Consider the following 22,516-nt stretch of genomic DNA (forward strand, 5'->3'; position numbering starts at 1 on the left):
TAACTCTGGTGTATTTTAAGCTTAATTTTACATATTTTCAGCATGCTGCCAATGGTGTAGTTATTTCCAATTGAGAGTTTGCCTCTTGAGGTATGGCAGGAGGTTAGGAAATGTTTGCTGCTGCGGGACCTTAACACATATTGCACCTGAAAGAATCAGTAAGTGTCCACGAATGGAAACATTTTGCTGCTTCGAAGTTTCTTCAGAAATCCCTGCAGTCTCTGCGGTCTGCTGTGCCAAATTCAGAGTCACTAATGCACTTTGATGTCCCTGGCAACTGGTCTTTCCCCTCAGTATTGTTGGGCTGGTAACGGTTTATGGTGTTGGACGCAACACGATTGGGGAAAGTGAAGGGAGGGAATAAAAATATTAATTGGTTAATTTTACATTGTAGCTGATGAGTAAAGAACTGGCAGGAACATTTGGCGCTGAAGTTTCTGGAGACTTGGATCAACAGGTAACTAGAACTTAAGTGTTGCCTTAAATTTGTTTATTTTTAAAGTTTCAAATCCAGAATAAATTTGATTCTGATCTGACTTTCAACTTTTCTTTTAAAGCAATTGTACCTTATTTTTTAACAAAAAAAAGCATGACATATTCTTAATCTTTGTTCACTGTATACAAATAAGATTCAGAGAACAATTTACATTTTAAACTTATCAATTATTTATTTTTAATATTCTAAGCTGACTGTTCAGATTGAGTACTGCAGTGCAGAATTGTAGTTGGCTGAGCAAAAGAAATTTAATATACAACTCTCCTTACAATCATTAGTTAAAGTGGACAACTGAGATTCTTACAAAACTCCTTAAGCAAAGAGAAAACATCTTGGTGTACTTTACATGTCTGGTAAAAGGCAGAGAGCCAAAAGGGAATACAAATATTTGAAGAGGGGAGGCACCACCAGTCACTTGGAGACTTTATAAGAAATAAGTGATGCAATAACTTGGAGATCATTCCAAGGGACAGGGCTGAAAGAATGGTCACAGATGGCAGAGTGGAAGATGCAAGAAGCAAGGAATGATTAACTGTCAGAGGGACAGATACTGTGCACAAGGAACATATAGCTTCAGATTATTGAAATGGGTGGCACGAGGTGATGGAGGAATTTGAAAACAAGGGATTAGCTTTTAAAAGCAATTCTTTCGGGTGGCTGCCTTTAAATGACGACAGTGCCACCCATTTTAGCATCCCTTTGAATTGGTGAGCTGTCAATAAACAGTGAGAAGCAAAGTTCGTCAATCATAATCGAACAACGGGGTGGGGGGGTGGGGGGGTGGGGGGGTGCTCAAGCATCAATTTGTCTTGTGCCTCTTGCCAAAGTTCTTGGGTGCATATGATGGCCTATTTTTCAGCTGTTAATGATGTGAGTTGAATTTCCCCTCTGGTGTATTCCAAGGTTTTGGAGAGAAACTACATGTTGGAGATTAGAGTGTAATTAGAGAGGAGTCAAAAGTGCATTATTTTCGAGGAAGGTGATATTGAAGTATGCGGGCGCATGTCTAAGTTAAGTCCAATCTTCTAATATTGACAAACATGGTGGAGGCAGTGAAGGCAGGCTGGTAGAAACTAGAATGGAAGGAAACAAGGCAGCAAGTGATGTGGTTCTTGGATGAGTTGAATTGGGTTGGGGGGGATTATGGAGTAATTGGGGGTGAAGGAAATATCAGAGAAGATAGAGGCAGATTGTGGATTGTGTTGAATTTGGACACATTTTGCCTTTAGTATCTAATATCATGAAAGAGGCTACAGGGAAGGAAAGTCATGGGAGATGGTTTGTGTTGGAGAAAAGGAATTTGCAGTAGTTACCTGATCTCGGATGTAATAGGAGAATGTGTGGAAAGAAGGCCTTATAACTCTTCTATATCTTGTTCTCACTACTGTTGGAGGAGTGATAGGCTCTGTTGCTGCAGGTAAACTTTGATGAATCGGAGATTGTTCTGGCATCTGGGTGTCTTTTCCATCCTCTTTGCATTCTTTCGCATTGAGTTGCTCTTTGTTGATTCCCCAATTGTAGTGATTGATGGCGGTTGGTTTATCCCACTCTTTACAGGGCGGACAAACTCTGGTCTCATCTCTTCTTCCTTCATGTGGCTCACCATGATGCATCCTGGAATGGAAGATGACTCTTCGTGTTGTGAGACTGTGACTTGGTAGTAAGCCCACCCTTGCATTTGGCTGTGTGGTGTGCTGTCATTGATAGATGGTTGCTACTCGGTTCCAGGATCATTTGTGGCACTGTCTTGTTGGCTGGGGGTTGCAGCGTCTGCTTTGTGGTCTCGGGGCTTAGCTCTCCAACTAGTGTTGGAGCCGGAGGTTGAGGCTCTTCTCATTGCTGGTTCCTCTCTTAACCGTCATTTACTTGAAGTGTTATGGTAATCATCTGAATGCTTGGCTGATCTTACCAATGAGGGGCTTCTGGCACTTGTAAAGCAGGTGGACAAACCTGCTCAGCAAAAAGAAAAGAATTCAGAGCTTAAGTTGCAGTTGAGAGAATCTTGCTGGTTGGAGCTCGGGAACTTGCAGTTCTGTATAACTTACGACAGTGGTTGTCTTGACATCTATTTTGAGGAGATTCAGGACTCCACAAACACTTCTACTCAAGAGAAAAAACTGGTTACGGATGATCATCATCAGCTTGAAGGTTTGTTTGCCACCATACCTTAATGGTTCCAGAATCACACCTATAACTGGAAGTCGATTCCTCTGGGCCCATATAGTAGTGTGTCAGTTGTTCATAGGTAGAGGTCTATCAGCCATGGTTCTTTGTCTGATAGGATTGTAATACTGGCTCCTGTGTTCAACTTAAAGTTTTTGAGATGGCCATTAACTGAGATATCTGCACTTTAAAAAAAAATTCATTCATGGGATGCCGGTGTCACTGGCTAGGCCAACATTATTGCCCATCCCTAATTCCAGAATGAAAAACCAAGACCCTTGACCTCACCCAAGAAGCATGCTTGCATGTTCTCTGGTCTGCTATCTTGACCTCATGAATCATCTTGGGATCTTCTGTGCGTTTTGGTGTTTTTGGCTTTGCACAGCTTCCCGAAGTGTCCTATATGGTTACATTTTGAAAGCACTGGGCTGAAATTGCCGAACATTGATCATGCCTGTGAAGGCATTTTGCTCCAACAGTGCTGGCCTGCTCACTCTACTGGTTGGTTAGGGTATTGTTTCTCTTGGCCTGGAGTCTCCCTGTTTCTGTGTTGTTTCACTCACTGGACAGTGGGATTTACTTTGTACCACGTTCTGCTTTCTCTCCTTAATATGGATCTGTGCTGTAAATGGATTTCAGATTGCCTGACAATCTGGATGGCTTTCTCAAGGTTTAGATCTTCCTTCGCTTGAAGCATGTCTGAGAGTGCGTTGTCCACCAGTCCTACAACTATTTTATCCCCGATTAGCTCAGATTCCAGGTATCTGTAATCACAGCCTTCAGCCATTCTGTATAACTTATTAATGAGGAGTTGACAGGTGCCCCAGCTGCTGCACATGTTTTTTAAATTTAGTGCTTTCAAGGATTGTGTTATTTCTGATAAAATATGCATCAAGTGATTTTAAAACTTAATCAAATTTTGCAGATGATTCGTTGATTCCTTGTCTAGCCATTGTATCGTTGGCTACCGGGCCTACTAAATGAAGCAGTGTGTTTCCTGGTTCAGCTCCTGTCTTTTTATCCACACCTGAAGCAATCATGTATCTAAGGAATCTCTTTCTCCAGAGTCTCCAATTTTGTGATTGACCTGGGCTTTGGATAAGTCCAAATTGATCTGGAAGAGTGGATTTCTGATCCATGCTTATAATTTTTAAATTACATGTTCAACTTTAAGAGGTTACCAAAAATCCAAGATGGCACTGCCATATGTTTCTGCAAAAAGGTTTTCCCATGCTTTCCCGTTATGGCAGGCTCCCATAGTAACGGCATTCACAATCTCAGCATTTAAAGTTTTTCAACAATGACTGTCTGGATCGACTGGTTAGAGTCTTCCCCGCTTTAGTGCAATGTTTTTGGGTCTGGGAAGCATCGAACCCTGGCTTTTGCTGTGTTTTTAAAGCTGCCTACTCAGTCGTGATTAGTTTTTAATTAATTTTTTTTTTCTTTGTTCGGAGTGAGCTCGGCCGCCATGTGTTCAGGCGCCAACTTAGGAATCGGGTTTCTCAGACTGTGATTTAAACGGCAATTTCTGACCACTGCAGTATTGAACTTTGTTCAGAAATTTTAAAGGTTTTGGCTCACCCCTGCTAGGTCTGCTGACTCTGCATGCTCAGGGCATTAAAGCTGGATTTCCACAGGATTCAATGGTGCCTTCAGCTGCAGTGAGGAGCTCAGTTTCTGCCTTCAGCTTCCAAGCCTTTCTTTCGAGCTTTTCTCTGGTGATTTCTTTCTGCTCCTTCGCTTCGTGAGCTTTTCTTCAGGTCAGAATGCTTCTTTGATTTTTTTCCTTCAGTTTTCTAGGATTCTAATTTTCTTCCGCAGTCCCTGTGAGGTTTTGAGTTGTTCCATTTGCTGCCACCATATTGTAAAGTGTTGGGTGTAGTTCGGTAGGTCTTATTAAGGTATTCATTGTCTTAGGTAGCTCAACAGTAAGTATTTATTAACTACTAGAAGCTATATACATAAGTACAGTAAAGGTCCAAGCTAGGAGCTGTCTCCATGGGTAGTACTGTACTTAGTCCCGCATTAACACTTTGTGTTAGACCTTTATAGCACATTAACTTCCTCATTATTTGTCTAACTGTAATTTCAGTCTCCTTTGATCTGCTTTCAAGTTCTCAGCTCATGGTTTTGACTACTTGAGATATGTGTGGTGAGGGAAGAACAAGAATTTGCAAGGGATGAAGACAAATGTAGATGGAAGCAAGACAGTTGTAGAGGTGATCAACTGTGGCCTCAGACCCACCATAGTTGGCAGATCAGAGAAGATAGAAATTGCAGTTAGACAAACGATGTGGAGGTTAGCAGTGAATTTTCCCAGCAGTTTTAAAATCTGGCTGATAAGTTATGGCCCTAGGTCTTCAGACCATTAAAAGAAATCAGATTGCAAATAGATTTTATTCTAGCGAAGAAGAAAATAGCATGTGTTTCACATTAATAAATCTCAAAGTGAATGGAAATGCTGAATAATTTATAAAGCGTCTCTCTTGTTGCTTGTGAAAAATGTACAATTTGTTTGTTTTGTTTTTAGCTTAAGAAGGCCCTGGAAGACCTCAGCTTGGCTTTGCTAGAGAGGGAGGAATTGACACAGCGTTGCCAAGAATTGGATATTCAGGTTAGTGTACAAAAGCCTACAACGTGATCTGCATTTGGGAAAATGCCCCTTGGCAGGACCCTATGAACCATTTAAAATTTAATTTAAAAGATTGGGGTCAGCAAAATGAGCCTGAGTTGATCTCAATTTATGTGGGAGAAGAGTTTAACAACAACTTTAAGCCACACTGTGTGCACTTGTCTCACTAATTTACATAAATTTATACTATGAGATGTGAAATGGTCCCACTGTAGATTCTGTTTATTTTTGTAGCTTACCTTTTGATTTACTGAGCATTGTATATTTTATGTATCACAGAGCAATGCAGTTTCTAAGTGTGCAATAGACTTATTTACAAAAGTTTATCTCTGGACTCACAAAATATCTGCATCATGCTTATCCCAGCTCTAGTTTCTAGTATTGTTAACTTAAGTTCTGAGTCTGCACCCAGGCTTAACCAATCAAACAGTGACCGTTGATCAGTTACTAGACTTTCATAATTGAACACAGTACATTTGAACCATTGAGCACTACAAATTTTCCCCCGTGTAAGACAAAAGATCTTATTTTGAAATAAATCACCCTGAACAACAAACATACGTACATCAAGTAATTTCTTAGAGAAAAGTAACAAGCTAAACTCCAAGTACAGAAACAGTCTTTGAGATACAAAGGTCTCCGATGACTGTTCTTAGATCTAAGAACTTGGCATTGTGGTTCTGTGTGATCAACTTGATTATGTGAACCTGCGAGAAAGCCAACCTTGAAGTTGCATGATGATGATGATGTGACTACTTGTAGATGTGTAGAGGTTGATGACTTGATCCTGATGTAACTAACAAAGTTGTCATCACTTGGTGATCGGTGTGAAAAGTGAACTTTCTACCATAGAGATTAATGCACCAATTTTCACAAGCCTAGATGCAGGCTAATGTATCCCACTATCCAGTAGAGTATTTGTGTTCCGTTTCCGAAGAAGAGCGCGATGGGTAAGCGATTGGTTGTTCGCTTCCTTCAATGTACTGTGATAGTACAGCTCCAATCGCCTTTCTATGCATTTCTGAATGTGGATTGAAATGTGCAAGGGCTGGCGGAGATTCTATCTTCGCCTTTAATGTAACACTATTTGTTGTGCAATTATTCTTCCCATTGTGCATCCTTGCATGGTAGCATCCAAAGAGACCCTGTGAGCTCTGCATTCTTAGGAATGAATTTCTGATAAAAATTATGCCAACTCTTTCACATTAGGTGGGGTTGGAAGCACATGAATGGTTTGTGTAGGCTTTACTCCAGCTTCTGTCACTATATACTTTAGAAAGTCAATCTCAGATGTTGCAAATGTGTATTTGTCCTTATTGAGTGTCAATTTGTGTTGTACGAATTGAGTGAGAACCGCTGATAAATGCTGATCATGTTCTGCTTTGGACAACAACCTTGTCAAATAAGGTAAGCACCCCATCTCCAGCATCTGACAAGACTGAAGAAACAATCTTCTGGAATGATCTAGCTGCTGAAGCATACCTTAATGAGTGACAAAAGATATAAGATATTTGCTTTTCTCTGCTGGAGATATATGAAGATAGCTCTGTCACATATCAGTTTTGTGAAGACTATAGAGTCATGAAATGATGCTGACAGTTCTTGTATCATATTAAGTAAATACTTGCCTGAAAGGATAGCTTTGTTGACTGCCTTAAGGTCAATCCATAGTCTAAGTTCACAATTTTTGCAGTGTGCAATGTCTGAATTTGATATCCACTGCGATGAGTCAATTCACTCAGTATATTGTTTGTTTGTAGTTATTTCAGCTCCTGTGACACTTCGGCATAGATTGCAAAAATCAACCATATCAAATTTTGCAAAACTAGTGGAATTGATGTGTCAATGTGAGGAGCATGATGTTATGTCTTAATCTCCCCAAACCCAATAAAAAAGGAAGGACACTTTCATGTATAGTCTGCATCATTGATCATGTTAATATGTGCTCTGATGTAGTCTTCAAGTTTGGACCCAAGCCTATCGAAAAGGTTTATTGCCATGAGACTTTTGCCTTTAACACAGAAAGCGAATCTGTCTAGGGTGATGCTTTTGTAGCATGCTGGAACTGTGATTGTTCTCTAGAAGAATTGAGTTGCCATAAGATGGAAGAGTGTCTGTTGCAGAAGTGAGGGAAAGTTGCAAAAAATACCAATTCTAGTTTATTGCTCAAAATAGTTACTTTCACGCCAACATCATTGAGAAGTAATACTGAGATGTCTGCGATTTCGACTGAGCATTCCTTAAAATGATTTTGTGCTTTGTGATGGTATATGCATGCTGTACCCCACTCTCAGGAAGACACTCCTCCACTTGTTGAACTGATGAAGTCCTCTCCTTCGGCGAACTACACATCTTTGCAAAATGGTTCCACTTAAAGCATGAGTTACACTTTTTTCCTCGAGCTGAACATGGCATTGTGAATCAGTGAACATTTCCACAACTTAGGCATCATCTAGAAACTATCTGACCATGATGGGGCATGTGTTGACGAGGTCTCTTTGTCTTTGTTTGCAATCCTTGCATGTGAGCTGATTGGATAAGTGTGTCTGCAACATAACCACCTCGAATTAAACATGGTGGATTCAATTTGGGCTGCCAAGGTCATGGCTTTTTCTAAGGTTAAATCATCACTCTCCATGAAGAGACATTCTGTAATTCATGCAATTGAAGTTTTTTCAATTAATTGGTCACAAATTAATTAATGGGTTGCTGTACCAAATTTATACAAACCAATTCTCACAACACTGCCACGTTATTTAATGGGTTCACCATTTCCCTGGCATCTCTGGCAGAATATATATTGTTTGATCATCTCAATTTTTTTTGGCCTGAAGTATTTTTCAAGAGCACTTAATGCCATATCAAACGTAGATGTGTCTTCTGTGAGTTGCTCAAATATTCGCTGACCTTATACTCTGAGACAATAGGTGAGTATCGTCTTCTTGCAGATCACTGCTACATCTGGACAGTCCATCCTGATAGTAAGCAAGTAGTTCCTTAATCCCAAAATCCATCAATCCCATGACTTGGGTGGATCTCCTGGTGAGGAAAGAAATGCTGCTGAAGCTGGTAAAGTCAAACTTTTCTTAACCATCCTCATCACTAACTTTATTGTATTTTTTATATATCTCAGAGCAATGCCCAGATGACAATAGTTTCTAAGTGTGCAACAGGGTAATTTACAAGAGTTTTAAAATATCTCTGCAATCACAAAATGTCAGCACCATGCTTACCCCAGCTCTAGCTTCTAGTAGCTTCTTTGGTGTCTGTCTACTTTAGCTCCGAGTCTACATCCAAGATTAACCAATCAAGTCATCAGCTGTCCCTAGATTCGAGGATGACAGAGGATTGTTAGTTTCTGCCATGGGTCTTCGTGTGACTGAACAGGCCGATTCCCAATCTGCAGGTCTTTGGGCGCATGGGCTAGAACGTTCCATGAGGTAGTGGGATCCAGAGTACAAGATTTGCTTTCCTTTTCTTCTTTGCCACTGCTCTGCCTCATCAAGCGCAGTGAGCATATATCAGTTATTAGACTCGCAGAATTAAACACAGAACAATTGAACCATTGAACACTGCATTGACTAGCTACATTAAACAGGTAAGTGTTTGCTCGGAGTAATGAAATATTTCTGTACATTTTAAGCTTGTGTTTTTCTCTTCAACTCTAGTAAGATGATTTGAGCATCTGTTCGTTTGCAGAGGCAAATTGATAGTACTTATGCATCCTCAGATTTTTCTAGTCCTATTTGAAATTCCTCTTATATTGCAATTTGGTGAAATCTAGCCAAAGGCTTATACCAATTAATAACATGCCATTATGTACATATTGAAATTTCATATAAGCTGTAGTCACCTCTGTTTTGGTTATGTTTACTCTCTCAATTCAGCACTGTATAAAAACACAGCATGGAATTTAATAGGGATTTTTCTTGTCTAACTTATGCCCTGTTTGGAGCAGTAATTGGATGGCTGAGGTACAGAAATTTGATTGGAATTAGTTTTGGTGAACTCCCATTTGTTTAAGGTCCCATTTGATCTTTGGGGCGAGCAGATGTTTGTAGTGCCTGCCCGAGGCAAGCAGTAGCTTAATTTGCACACTTGAATAGAATAAGGAGGGCACCACACTGTTTTCTGACCCATAGGCGTGCTAGTCTCCAGCATATCTGGTGAAAGTGAAAACATGGTCTTAGCAGGACCTGCAGTTGGAAGGACCTTTAAAGATAAGTGCATTAGGCCTTTCAACTGCCTTTCTTATATTCTTGTTTAGTTCCCTGTCGGCACTTAGACTTTCACAAGCCTTTGTGACAGGTGCAGTTATTATTTTCTTTTACCCCAAGTTCCTTTAATTGGTACCAAAGGATTTGCTGCCAGGAATCCTTTGAACTAGCTTGTTTGGATGCAAAGTGGGTAAGCGGAAAGATGCTTGGCAGGTCAGGCTGATGGAGAAGCGCTTTTAACCCTCCCACACGCACCCAACCTTAATATCCACAAAGAGCGGTCTCAATTTAATGCTACATTGCTGCTGGAGGCAACTCTTCCAATGATGGCTGCACTAGCAGATCCCCAGTGGCATCACTATGAGGTGTAAATGCCTGCTTAACCCTTATGCTGAAAGATTCTTCAGAAATATTTTGAGAGTGGAGGGGCAGGCCTTTTGAGGGTGGAGGGGCAGGGTGCTTGGGAGGGGAGGGATGTTTCAGGGTGGAGGGGCAGGGCGTTTGAAGGGGGAGGGCTGTTTGAGGGTGGCGAGGCAGAGTGTTTAAGGTTGGAGGGGCAGGTCATTTGAGGGCATATCAATTCAAGCTGTTCTAATGCAATTCCTGTCACCCACTGATGTTGGAAGAGGTTTTTGAGCATATCACCTGCTCTCCATCTAGCCCAGAGAATGGTGGAGGGGATGTTGGATTTTCAATCAGTGCCTCTCAGAGAAGGAGTTCAAAATTGGTGAGAAAACTTTGTTGTAAAGGTGAAATTTGCGCCTGTTTTTCCAGCAACAAATCTTTTTCAAGCTGAGATTTTCCTCATATCATTTAACAACATAAATAAAGAGATAATTGATATTGACTTGCCATTCAGCGTAATGACATCATGGTTTACAGATTGAGTGATTTACAAAAAGTGATTGTTAAAATGAAAAGCTTGCAGGGATAAATTTAATACTGAATAAAGTTTTTTTTTGCTGTGATGAATTAATTGTGGTGAACAATATGTTTTAAAAATGAGCTTGGAGAATGCCATTTTAACCTGGAGATGGTGATTACATCAATATGAGGTTGTTTGAAAGTAGTAACATCTAATAAGTGGAACTACTTAATGCAAAAATGTTATTTTTGATTTTAAATAACTTTCTTTTACAGCAAACCATTGACAAATGGGAATCCTGTAAGAACTGCATACTGAAATCCTACTAAAAGGCTACTGCTTTTAATTTTGCAAATAAAAATTGTTTTAACTCAATCCAATGATTGGGAAAAGGTTAAGAGCCCTTTGTGTTTTTAATTTCCTTTTAGTTTTTCCTGATATATTGCTGAATTTTAAATTATTTGAAATTATTTTTCATTGTTGTTAAGTATAAAAATTGACCAACATGAAGTTCAGTATCTCCAAATTGTATTACTTTCTGTCTCTGTCGAGATACGAGCATACAAATTAGGAACGGGCATAGGCCATTCGGCCCTTTGAGCCTGCTCCGCCATTTGATAAGGTGATGACTGATCTAATTTTGGCCTCTACTTTCCTATCTACTCCCAATATCCTTGGACTCCATTGTCAATCAAGAATCTATCTACCTCAACCTTAAACATATTCACTGACTCCTCCTCCACTGCTCCCTAGGAAAGAAAATTCCACAGACTAATGACACTCTGATAGAAAAAAAAACTCTCTTCATCTCTGTCTTAATTGGGAGACCCCTTATTTTTAAATGTGCTGGTTGATGCACAAGATGTGGCAGGGGTTCTCAATGAGTACTTTGTCTCTGTCTTCACTAAGGAGAAGGATGATGCAGACATTCTTGTTAAGGAGGAAGAGTGTGAAATATTAGATAGCGTAAGCATAGTGAGAGAGAAAGTACTGGAAGAATTGGCATCCCTGAAGATGGATAAATCACCAGGGCCAGATGGATTGTATCCAGGCTGCTAAAAGAAGCCAGGGAGGAAATAGCGAATGCTCTGAGGATCATTTTCCAATCCTCACTAGATACAGGCGAGGCTCCAGAGGATTGGAGGTCTGCGAACATTGTACTATGAAAAGGGTGTGAGGGATAGGCCAGAAAATTAAAGGCCAGTCAGTCTGACTTCATTGTTGAGCAAATTATTGAAAACAATTCTGAGACAGGATAAACTGTCACTTAGAAAGGCATGGATTGATCAGAGATAGTCAACATGGTTTTGTTAGGGGAAGATCATGTCTTATTAGAATTTTTTGAGGAAGTAACAAGGAAGTTTGATGAGGGTAGTGCAGTGGATGTTGTCTATATGGATATCAGTAAGGCATTTGATAAGGTCTCACATGGCAGACTGGTCAGAAAGTATGATTTTATGGGATACAGGGGAAGGTGGCAGGTTGGATCCAAAATTAGCTCAGTTACAGGAAACAAAGAGTAATGGTCAATGGATGTTTTGGGAATGAAAAGCTGTTTCCAGTGGTGTTCCACAGGGCTCAGTGTTGGGGCCCTTGCTGTTTGTTGTATATGTTAATGATTTAGACTTAAATGTGGGAGGCAAGACTGGGAAATTTGCAGATGACTCAAAAATTGGCCATGTCGTTGATAGTGAAGACGATAACTATCGACTCCAGAATAATATCAAAGGTTTGGCTGAGGGTGCAGAAAAGTGGCAAATGGGATTCAATCAGGAAAAGTGCAAGGTAATGCATTTGGGGAGGGCAAATGAAGCAAGGGAATACTCAATAAATGGGAAGTTATTGAGAAGATTGAGGAAGTGAGAGAAGGTGGCAGGACAGGTGGACAAGGTGGTCATGAAGGCATATGGAATACTTTCCTTTATTGGATGAGTTATTGAATACAAAAGCAGGGATGTAATGATGGAGCTGTATAAAATGCTGGTTAGGCTACAGCTGGAATTTTGTGTACAGTTCTGGTCATCACATTACAGGAAGGACATAATTACTCTGGAGAAATTGCAGAGGAGATTTACAAGAATGTTGCCAGGGATTGAAAATTGCAGCTATGGGGAGATATTGGATAGAAGGCTAAGGGTTGTCCCAATTGAGGTGTACAAAATTATGAGGGGCCTAGATAGGGTAGACAGGAAAGACTTGTTTCCCCTAGCTGAGGGGTCAATTACCAGAGGACATAGATTTAAGGTGTTTGGTAGAAGAATTAGAGGGGACATGAGAAAAAATATTTTCACCCAGTGGGTGGTGAGCATCTGGAATTCACTGCCCAAGTTGGTGGTTGAGGCCAAAGTGCTCAACTCAATTAAAAGATACCTGGATCTTCATTGAAGCACTGTAACCTTCAAGGCTATGGATCAGGTGCTGGAAAGTGAGATTAAAATGAGCGGCTAGTTTCTTTTTTCTCTTAAATAAAGGCAAAATATTGCAGATGCTGGAAATCTGAAACAAAAACAAAAAGTGCTGGAAAAACTCAGCAGGTCTGACAGCATCTGTGGAGAGAAAGGCAGAGTTAACGTTTCGAGTCCGTACTTCCATTTAGCTCTGAAAAAGAGTCATACGGACTCAAAACATTAGCTCTGTCTTTCTCTTCACAGATGCTATCAGACCTGCTGAGTTTTTCCAGCATTTTTTGCTTTTGTTTCTTTTTTCTCTTTTTGGCTGGTGTAGATACGATGAGCTCAATGGGCTCTTTCTGCACGGTAACTTTTCTGTGGTTCTTCTTTGGTAGTTCTGTCTCTCCCACAAGGGGAAACATCCTTTCAGCATCCACCCTGTCAAGTCCCCTCAGGATCTTATATATTTCAATAAGATTACCTCTCATTCTGCTAAACTTCAATGGATACAGGCCAAAGCTGTCCAACCTTTCCTCATAAGACAACCTCATCATCTGAGGAATCAGTCGAGTGAACCTTATTTGCACTGTTTTTAATGCAATTATATCCTTTTCTAAATAAGGAGACTGTTCACAGTACTCCAGATTTGGTTTCACCATTGCCCTGTTCAACTGTAACAAAACTTCCCTACTTTAATATTCCATTTCTCTTGCAATAAACAGTAGAATTCCATGTGCCTTCCCAATCACTTACTGCACCTGCATACTAACTTTTTGTGATTGATGTATCGGAGCAGCTGATCTCTCTATCTCAGAGTTCTGCAATATCTCTCCATATTAAATACTATGCTGCTTTCTTTCTTTCTGCCAAAGTGAACAACTTCACATTTTCCCACATTATACTCTTATCTGCCAAATTTTCACTAACCTATCTATATCCTTAAGGAGCTTATCCCGCTATTGCCTTTATTTAACCCATGGCGGTGGGGAAGCCCAGCAGCTTTAGCTGCACAGGTTGGTATCAGATGAGGGATGGGTACTGTCATTTGTGGGCCCCAGGCCCTCGGCACCTCTCCCTCCCCCAACCCCCCACCGCCCTCCCAAAGATGATCCTTCAATCCTCCCTCTTGGCCTCTGAACTCGCCCTAATCCCCCTCACCGAGACCCTTGACTCCTACTTACGTGGGCTCCTCAGCATGATGGGATTGCTTGTAGGCCCAGCAATTGCCAGTGCTCCCACTGCACTGCAGATACTATGGTATTGCCGATCATCTGATTGGCTGGTGGTCCTCTAAGGTGGGGTCTTCCTTTGATATAGGGGCGGCAGTCTTGCCTCAAAGAAGTTAACGATGCTTCCAGTGTTAAATTGCTATGCAGCAGCTGTCTGGATGGTGGGCGGGCTCCCAACTGGCATTTTCACCAGCGTGGGTGGGGGGGAGTGGGGACCGCAGTGGCCCATATATTACAGCCCATAATATTTTAATTTTTTCCCCCTGCCTCTCTAACCTCACTTTGCCAAAATTGAAACTATGAAAATATAAATGAATGTGGGAGAATACTTGCATTTTCCATCAGATTGAGAAACTTATGAATCATAGTCACCAAAAACGCCTATAAAGAATTCAGGAGAAACTTCTTTACTTAAAGGGTGGTGAAAATGTATATTTCACTACCGCGTGGAGTGTTTGAGGCAGTTAGCATAAATGTATTCAAAGTGAAGCTGGATAGGTATATGAGGGGCAAAGGAATAGAAGGATATACTGAAAAGCTGAGATGAAATAGTGACATGAAGTTCATAGAGCAGTATGGCTTGTTTCTATGTTATAAGATTCTATGTAATAAAATAGTATGAAAAGTGCCAAATTTTTAAATGTTATTTCTGATGAAGTATTATTAAAATGGTAAAGTATTTGGTTGCAAGAGGACCTTAGTTTTCTCAGCGTTTAGCGAAAGGCCCATTTTCTCATTTGCTCCAGAGGAGTTGACCATGACCAGGACTTCAGTTACTGAGTGAGCACACACACAAGTATCATCTGCATACTGAAGCCCAGTGACTGAAGTTGGAGTGATTTTGGTTTTGGATTGAAAGTGGCATTGGTTGACCAGTTTCTGCTCTGTTCTGTAAATTATCTCCACACCTGTGGGTAGTTTGCTGGAGGTGAGATGCAATATTGCTGCAAGGAAGATGGCAAAGAGGCTTTGTGCAATGACACAGCCTTGTTTGATCCCAGTCTTCACTGAGTAGGGTCTGTGGTGATTCCATTGGTGAGGATGTCACCATGCAGTAGGTGGGGGATGGTGACAAATTTCTGAGGGCAGCCAAATTTGAGGAGGATATTGCATAAGCCTTTGCAGTTGACAGTGAGTTTAAAAAAGACCACGTACAGTGGTTGGTGCAATTCCTTGCAGTTTTTTTGCATTTGTCATGCAATGAAGGTCATGCCTGTGATGCCTCTCAGTGGGAGATAACCACACTGTGACTTTGGAAGGAGCTCTTCTGCCATTGGGAGGAGGTGAATGAGGAGGATCTTTGCAATTATCTTCCCTGTGGCAGAGAGGGAGACTCCTCTGTAACTACCACAAGCAGACTTGTTTCCCTTCTTGAATATAGTCTCTGAGATCCCCCCGGCATGCGTTTCTTTTCCCAGATGAAAGATATGAGATTGTGTAGCCATTGATTAAGATCAGTGGTGAGATTCTGGAAAATATGAACCATACCCGTATCTTGGGAATTTCTACTTGACAAAGGGAGACATAGATGACAAAATTCATCATCGCAAGTGCCAGCTTAGCCTTCGACCAATTGAGGGAAAGAGAATTTGAGAAACAGGATCTCAAACCCGAGACTAAGATCATGGTTTACTGGGTAGCAGTGATCCTCATGCTCCAAAATGCTTCAGAGGCTTGGACAACCTGCAGCTTTTGGCAGATGGAGTTTAACGTGGATAAGTGTGAGGTTATCCATTTTGGCCGGAAGAATAAAACGGCGACTTATTATTTACATGGAGAGAAACTTCAGAATGCTTCAGTGCAGAGGGATCTGGGTGTCCTTGTGCATGCATCGCTGAAAGCTAGTCTGCAGGTGCAGCAGGTAATAAGGAAGGCAAATGGAATTTTGGCATTTATTGCTAAAGGAATAGAGTATAAAAATAGGGAAGTGTTGTTGCAACTGTACAAGGCATTGGTAAGACTGCTACTGGAGTACTGTGCACAGTTTTGGTTCCCTTATTTGAGGAAGGATGTAGTTTCATTGGAGGCAGTTCAGAGGAGGTTCACTAGATTGATTCCAGAGATGCGGGGCTTGTCTTATGAGGGGTGATTGAGCAGTTTAGGTCTATACTCGCTAGAGTTTAGAAGGATGAGAGGAGATCTAATTAAGATGCTAAAGGGGATAGACAAAGTAGACATGGAGCGAATGCTTCCCTTTGTGGGGCATTCTAGAACGAGAGGCCATAGTTTTAGGTTAAGGGGTGGTAGATTTAAATCAGAGAAGAGGAGGAATTACTTTTCTCAAAGGATCGTGAATTTTTGGAATTCACTACCTCAGAGTGCAGTGGATGCCAGAACGCTGAATAAATTTAAGGAGGAGATAGACATTTTAAATTAGTAATGGGTTGAAAGGTTATGGGAAGAGGGCGGGAAATTGGAGTTGAGGCCGAAATGAGATCAGCCATGATCGTATTGAATGGCGGGGCAGGCTCGAGGGGCTGAATTGCCTACTCCTGCTCCTTGTTCTTATGTTATCATTAGATCAAAAACATTTCACTGAATGTACTATTTAAATGGTCTTATTCACCTTTTAAAGGAGATGTTACAAATTACCACTTTTATGTGAAGATTCTTTAGAAATGTTCTATTATTAATGATTGCTTGAGGAAGTAGAACTTCCAAGGTGTAGTTCTAGTCAAATAGGTTTGTTGCTTAAGTCTTTCTTTGGTACAATCGTGCAATTGTAAGAGCTTGGGATGAGTCACATAAATAGCGCACAAACTTTCATGTAAACTAAAATGTATTGGTTGACTTGGCCAAAGATGTACTTTGGAGCATTGTGGAGGAGCTTAACTGATTAGTAGAGTGCAAGGTTATGTTTTCATATCAAAATGATGAGCAGGGAAAGACTAGCTTGATCATCAAACCTACCTCACACCATGATGCCTACAGCAACGTGACTAGACACCTCCTACCATGGCCCCTGCTACCATCTCCTTTCTAGGTAGAAAAACTGAATAAGACTCTGGGCTAATAAGAGAGCAAAATCTCCAGCAATTTCCTCTCTGACCCCTCCATGCGATCGAAACTGAACACGAGATCCCAATGATCGTGCTTACGTTAACTTTTATCCACACAAGTGGAACTAGATGCTGAGAACTTATACTTTTAATTTAGCTTGATTGGCTGGCAGAAAATATATGCAATCCCTGCTTTTAGGTTTCTACTCTCCAAGAGGAAAGAAACAGCTTATTAGCTGAGAATGATCTTATGACAGAGAGGATAAACCAATTAGATGCATTTGATGATCCACACAGCCTTGCTGGCAAGAAATATTTCAACTTGCAGCTTCAATTGGATCAATTACAAGAAGAAAATTACAGGTATAATATTCTGTTCTATTCATTTTTAATAGAATAATGAAATTTTTCTGAATGTTTTTCTCTCTGAGAAATATCTGTGCTGCTCCAATTCTGGGCTCCAGACCATCTCCAATTACTCAATGCACCATTGACAACTGTGCTAACCTCTACAATTCCCTCCCTAAACCTCTCCTCTTCTCTACCTTTCTTTCCTCCTTTAAGATGATCCTTAAAACCTATCATTTGCCCTAATATTCCCTTATTTGGCTCCGTGTCAAATTTTGCTTAATACTCACCTGTTAGCATTCATCCTTACCTTCTCCAGGATTTTCTTCCTCCTTTGCCACTTAAAATGTTTTTTCCCTGCCATCATTACCTGTTTTTAAGCTTCTTTGACTATTTAATGCAAGTTATCTGTTGAGCATTTCCACACATCTGTGGCTGCTTACTTCTATCACTAGATGGAGTTTCATAGCACCTGAATGTAGATACCCATCCCCCCATTCATTTAACTACATTATCACTAATTAGATGAGGGACATTTGCTTCATCCTGACTTTCTGTGAGATCCACTAATTAAAAGTAAATTTCCAATCTAAAAAACAAGTGATTTAAAAATGTTGCTAAATAACTTGTTTATCAACTCACTCGCTGTCAACACACTTCTTATCCTCAACCTCAATTCTTTCCATTTCCCTTTCTTTACTTGTTTTTCTTTTTTCAGATTCAATTTCCTCTGTCTTGTGTTGTTCTTACACACTTGCTCACTATCATTTCTGCATATTTCACTTTTGCGTCACACCTGACTTGTTCTCTGGTTTGCACTTTGGCTGCTTGAGTTACCACTAGAAAGGTTAAAGCTTGTTCATCACTATTATTTATTTTCATGTTTTTCCTCTGCTTTTCTGCTTCTTTCAATAATTCTGTTGTTTTTCTTGTGCTAGTGTTTATTTTTCTTTGGTTTCCTATCTTTTTTTCTTTTACGCAACATTGAAGTTATGTTTTATTGCTTACTGCTTGTTCATTTGAATTTGCTTTTTCATACTTCATCCTTTTCTTTTCTCCACAACCTTCCTCCCCAATATGTAATCTCAATTACTTTACTTTCTTCCTGATAACATTTTGACTTTCAACTCAGCACATTTAAGGATCAAGAAAGATGGCATAGTGAAAACCAGGCACAGTAAGTCTACACTTTATCCGGTATGATTTTTTTTCCAGTTCTGTTTATGTAAAGATGCCTTTGTGTACAGAATTATTGTTTTTATAGCTTGTCAAAAATTGTACGTAAATCACATTATACAGGTATGCAAAGGGAGTAGCTGAGAGAGTTCTGCCTCCCAATCTCCCCTTCCCATTTCTATATATGGATGCTGCTTAGCTTGGCACATTCTTGGCTGTCAACTTAGTGTGTGGGGAGCTATATCCTACTAATCTGTGACATAGCCAGATGTACCAGCGCACTGCACAATTTTCTGTATATTGCTATCAGATTATTTCTCTGGTTTCATCTGTACAATTTGGTCTTTCGTATGAAAAATTGAAGGCCTAAATTACAATGTCTAATATATAATTATATGTAGAAGAATGAATAAGGAGACAGTATTTTCAAAATGCATACAATGCACCTTTGTAGCATAAACAAGTATTGAAATGATTTCATAAGCAAATTACCTTGAATTGTTTGTAGCTTCCTTTCGAATTACAAGATTAGATTATGCCCTGAAATCATTGAAAAATATTAATTATTTTTACAATGAATTTGTTGTTGGTGGGTATCATAGTAGACATGGCAGTCAGTGCATGATTTTGTCATTGCGAAAGGGTTACTGGTTGTGACATGGTTTGCTGCAAGTTTGGTCACTCGGATTGGGGTTTCATTTTATATATATTTCAAAGGATCTATTTTTGTCTTTATTCTCTCTAGGCTTGAAGCAGCGAAGGATGACTATCGTGTTCACTGCGAAGAACTGGAGCGACAACTGATTGAGATACAGCACAGAAATGATGAATTAAATAGCCTGGCCGAAGAAAATCTTGCTCTAAAAGATGAAATTGATGTCCTAAGGTAAAGGAATGTTGACAGTGCCTGATATTTGTCAATTCCCACTATATTGCATTAACACTAATTATGGATTGTTTCACGGCAATCTATACTGTTAAATGTTGATCTCTGGTTAAAGTACCAGAATAACATTGTATCATGTCCTTATCATTTGTGACTGGTATGAAATTTGTACATAAGATTGCATTGCTGTTGTGATAAGTAAATGAATAACTCCTCTGTTACCTAGCTCTCATGAATTACAGGTAGCTCCTTCCCTCTCATAAATATAAGTTTAAAGTGATAATGACATAAGGATGAACACGGGGGAGGAAAAACTGGAAATCCATGAAGATACAAATTTTATCGGCCTGCCCATCCTAGTATAATTGTTGTCATCATACAGTTTACTAAATTGAGAGGCTTTTGCTGAAACTTTAGGGAATTCTGCTAGTGTGTTATCAGTGTGGTTAGAGTAAATAAATGAGGATTCTGCAGGATTGTTATTAGGCTTTCAGCAAAGTGCAGTGCTTCCTGGTGTACAGCGTTCAACCAGCCACTGGGCCGAGATTTTTTGATAGGCATTATTAGAACATCAACATTACCCTATTTATTTTAACCCATTTAACTGGGGTCACCATATGTTTCATTTTTAAAGGGACAGTCCTGTATTTAAGCCCTATTGCAGGTATCCTGACTTTTCCTTAAAATGTAGAATATTGTCAAGTCTTTTCTGCCTCCTGATGCCTGTTACATTTCATAATATCCGATTTTCATCAGAACTGTTCTCTGAAGAGTCATCAACCTGAAATGTTTACTCTGTTTCTCTCCAAAGATGCCACCTCACCTGCTGAGTATTTCATCATTTTCTGTTTTTAATGTCAAATTTCCAGCATCTGCAGTATTTTGCTATTGCACTTGGTAATTTGTTTTGCAATTTTTCTTGTTCACTGAAGAATAATGAATATTGATTTATGGTCTATGCATTTAATAGTTCCTCTTGGATTTGTGATTTTAACTGAATTTACAAATCTATACAATTCTGGTATTTCGATATCAATGAGATTCTGGAAAACCCAGGAAGAAAGTGTTTTGTGCTTTACAATTAGTGGTTCCATTAGGCTGTTATGATTACCATCCTTTCTCAGGCCTGCAATTGATTTTCTCTTGTTCACTCATCTTGTAGGCTTTTGGGTAATTTTTGTGAAGTTCACTTCTGAATACAGGGGTTCCTGTTGACCGCCTCTTGAAATTTACTGCAGCTGATTACAGGGCAAGATATTGAATGAAGTGTTCAGAAGAAGTTGGGTTTTAATAACATCAAAGATTTTTAAAACTCTTGTTGAACCCTTTTATGTGTATCAAAACAACATTCTATGTATGAGTAAGCATGGGGACTTCAGAGTATAGTTAAATTTAGTCTGAACAGTGATTTTTAGGAGCTTTATGGTTTTTAAGCTGAACAGACTTTGAGGCTGGGCACAGAGCTTTGGAGGCCAAGAAGACTTTTATGTGTTCTGACCACTGTTTTTCCAGGAATTATTCAGATAAGGTCACCAAATTAGAGGCCTCAGTGGAGACATACAAAAAAAAACTTGAAGATCTGAATGACTTGAGGCGGCAGATGAAATTATTGGAGGACAAAAACGTGATGTATATGCAGAATACAGTCAGCCTAGAGGAAGAACTCCGAAAAGCTAATGCTGCGCGTGCTCAGCTAGAGACATACAAAAGACAAGTAAGCATCAACCGCAAATCCTCTTACCTGATTGGAGTGTGTAGTTTCATGACAAATCATTATTTGTACTATAATATAAATAACTTCATCGTAAAATGAAATAGCTTCCGGGATCATCTAATTGGTAAATGCACTGTTCAACGCCATACAAAGTCATAAAGGCTAGAAAATCCCACAATTGATTTATGGTCTGTGTTGAGTAAGTCCATTGTATCAGCATTCCTGATCTAGGGATGTGAAAAGTCAAATGGATAACTAAAGACGTGGGCTAAAATTAAATTCAATACCAAATGTTGGAACTGTTCAAAATTTTAACAAGCTAATTCTTTTGTAGCTTTTTAGAAATACTGTAGTTGAAGGAAAACTGTAAAAATATTTTATAGCATTTCCCCACCCTCATGAAAATGCTAAATTATACAGTTTTTAACTTTTATTTTTTCCTGAGATGTAAGTTTCACTGGCAAGGTCAGCATTTGTTACCCATCTCTAATTACCCTTGATAAAACAGGTCTTTTACTACCCTACTGAAATGTTCACTGCATATGCATGATAATAGACATTTGTGGCATTTCTATTGCTGCCCCAGTTGGGAGCAGTTGATTCTGAATAGATCAGGGATTGATCCCGAGACTTTTTTTTAGGTTGTTTGACCAAAGTGTCGTGCTGGGTAGTGCATTTACCTACTGAATCAGTGAGGAAGGCCATACTTTTCCCAGTTTACTATAACAGTGCCATTTGATCTAATGACTTTTTGTAATACTGGCTGCTTTATTGTTGTTAAAAGGTTCAGGAACTCCACAACTCATTGTCTGAGGAAGTAAGAAGAGCAGCCAAACTGGCTTTTGAATTGAAACAGGTTGAGGAAAAGCATGAAACATTATTGAAAGAAAAAGAGGCAAGTGCCCTTGGCATTCAGACAACAATACATGGTTTGACTTCTGAGCTCTTCAAACCTGAGTAGTTTGCTTGCTGAAATGTTTTAAACTGTCATGTTACTATAAGGCATTTATTATCATGTGGTTTTCATTGCATATACTTTCCTAAAAACCTGTCACCTACCATCACTAAACTTAAGAAACAAATACAATTCCTGGTTTCCTACCCTTCATGACAATTAAGTATAGCTCAGGTCTTTTGACGTTGAGTAAGTTCTGCACAACTCATATGTTGTAAAACATTAGTGTGAGAATTTGATGCATGTTGGCTTAGTATTTTATCCAATACTCAACACTTCTTATCTCCTTATGTCCTTGTTGTATTGTAAGATCAGACTTCCTTTCTGTAGATTGATCATATTTTGTACCTTCTTGACTATGGAAATGGCTGCTGGTGTTTCCCAAGCCCCTTGTTCTCCAGTGTAGTTTTGTAGATGACAGATTCAATGCTACACAAAAGGAGCAG

At 39.7% G+C, this 22,516-nt stretch overlaps 1 protein-coding gene across 2 annotated transcripts in view; it reads left to right on the forward strand.

Moving 5' to 3' along the window:
• hook1 (hook microtubule-tethering protein 1) overlaps positions 1 to 22,516 on the forward strand; it is an 88,406-nt gene that overhangs the window by 25,644 nt on the left and 40,246 nt on the right. For both annotated transcript variants that reach the window (XM_041208928.1, XM_041208929.1), the window contains exons 7-12: positions 395 to 457; positions 5,190 to 5,273; positions 17,191 to 17,354; positions 19,261 to 19,401; positions 20,914 to 21,115; positions 21,900 to 22,010. In XM_041208928.1, coding sequence (XP_041064862.1) covers positions 395 to 457; positions 5,190 to 5,273; positions 17,191 to 17,354; positions 19,261 to 19,401; positions 20,914 to 21,115; positions 21,900 to 22,010 — 765 coding nt within the window. The remainder of the gene's footprint in view (positions 1 to 394; positions 458 to 5,189; positions 5,274 to 17,190; positions 17,355 to 19,260; positions 19,402 to 20,913; positions 21,116 to 21,899; positions 22,011 to 22,516) is intronic.

This window comes from Carcharodon carcharias, chromosome 16, assembly GCF_017639515.1.
Source record: "Carcharodon carcharias isolate sCarCar2 chromosome 16, sCarCar2.pri, whole genome shotgun sequence".
Classification (NCBI taxonomy): Eukaryota; Metazoa; Chordata; class Chondrichthyes; order Lamniformes; family Lamnidae; genus Carcharodon; species Carcharodon carcharias.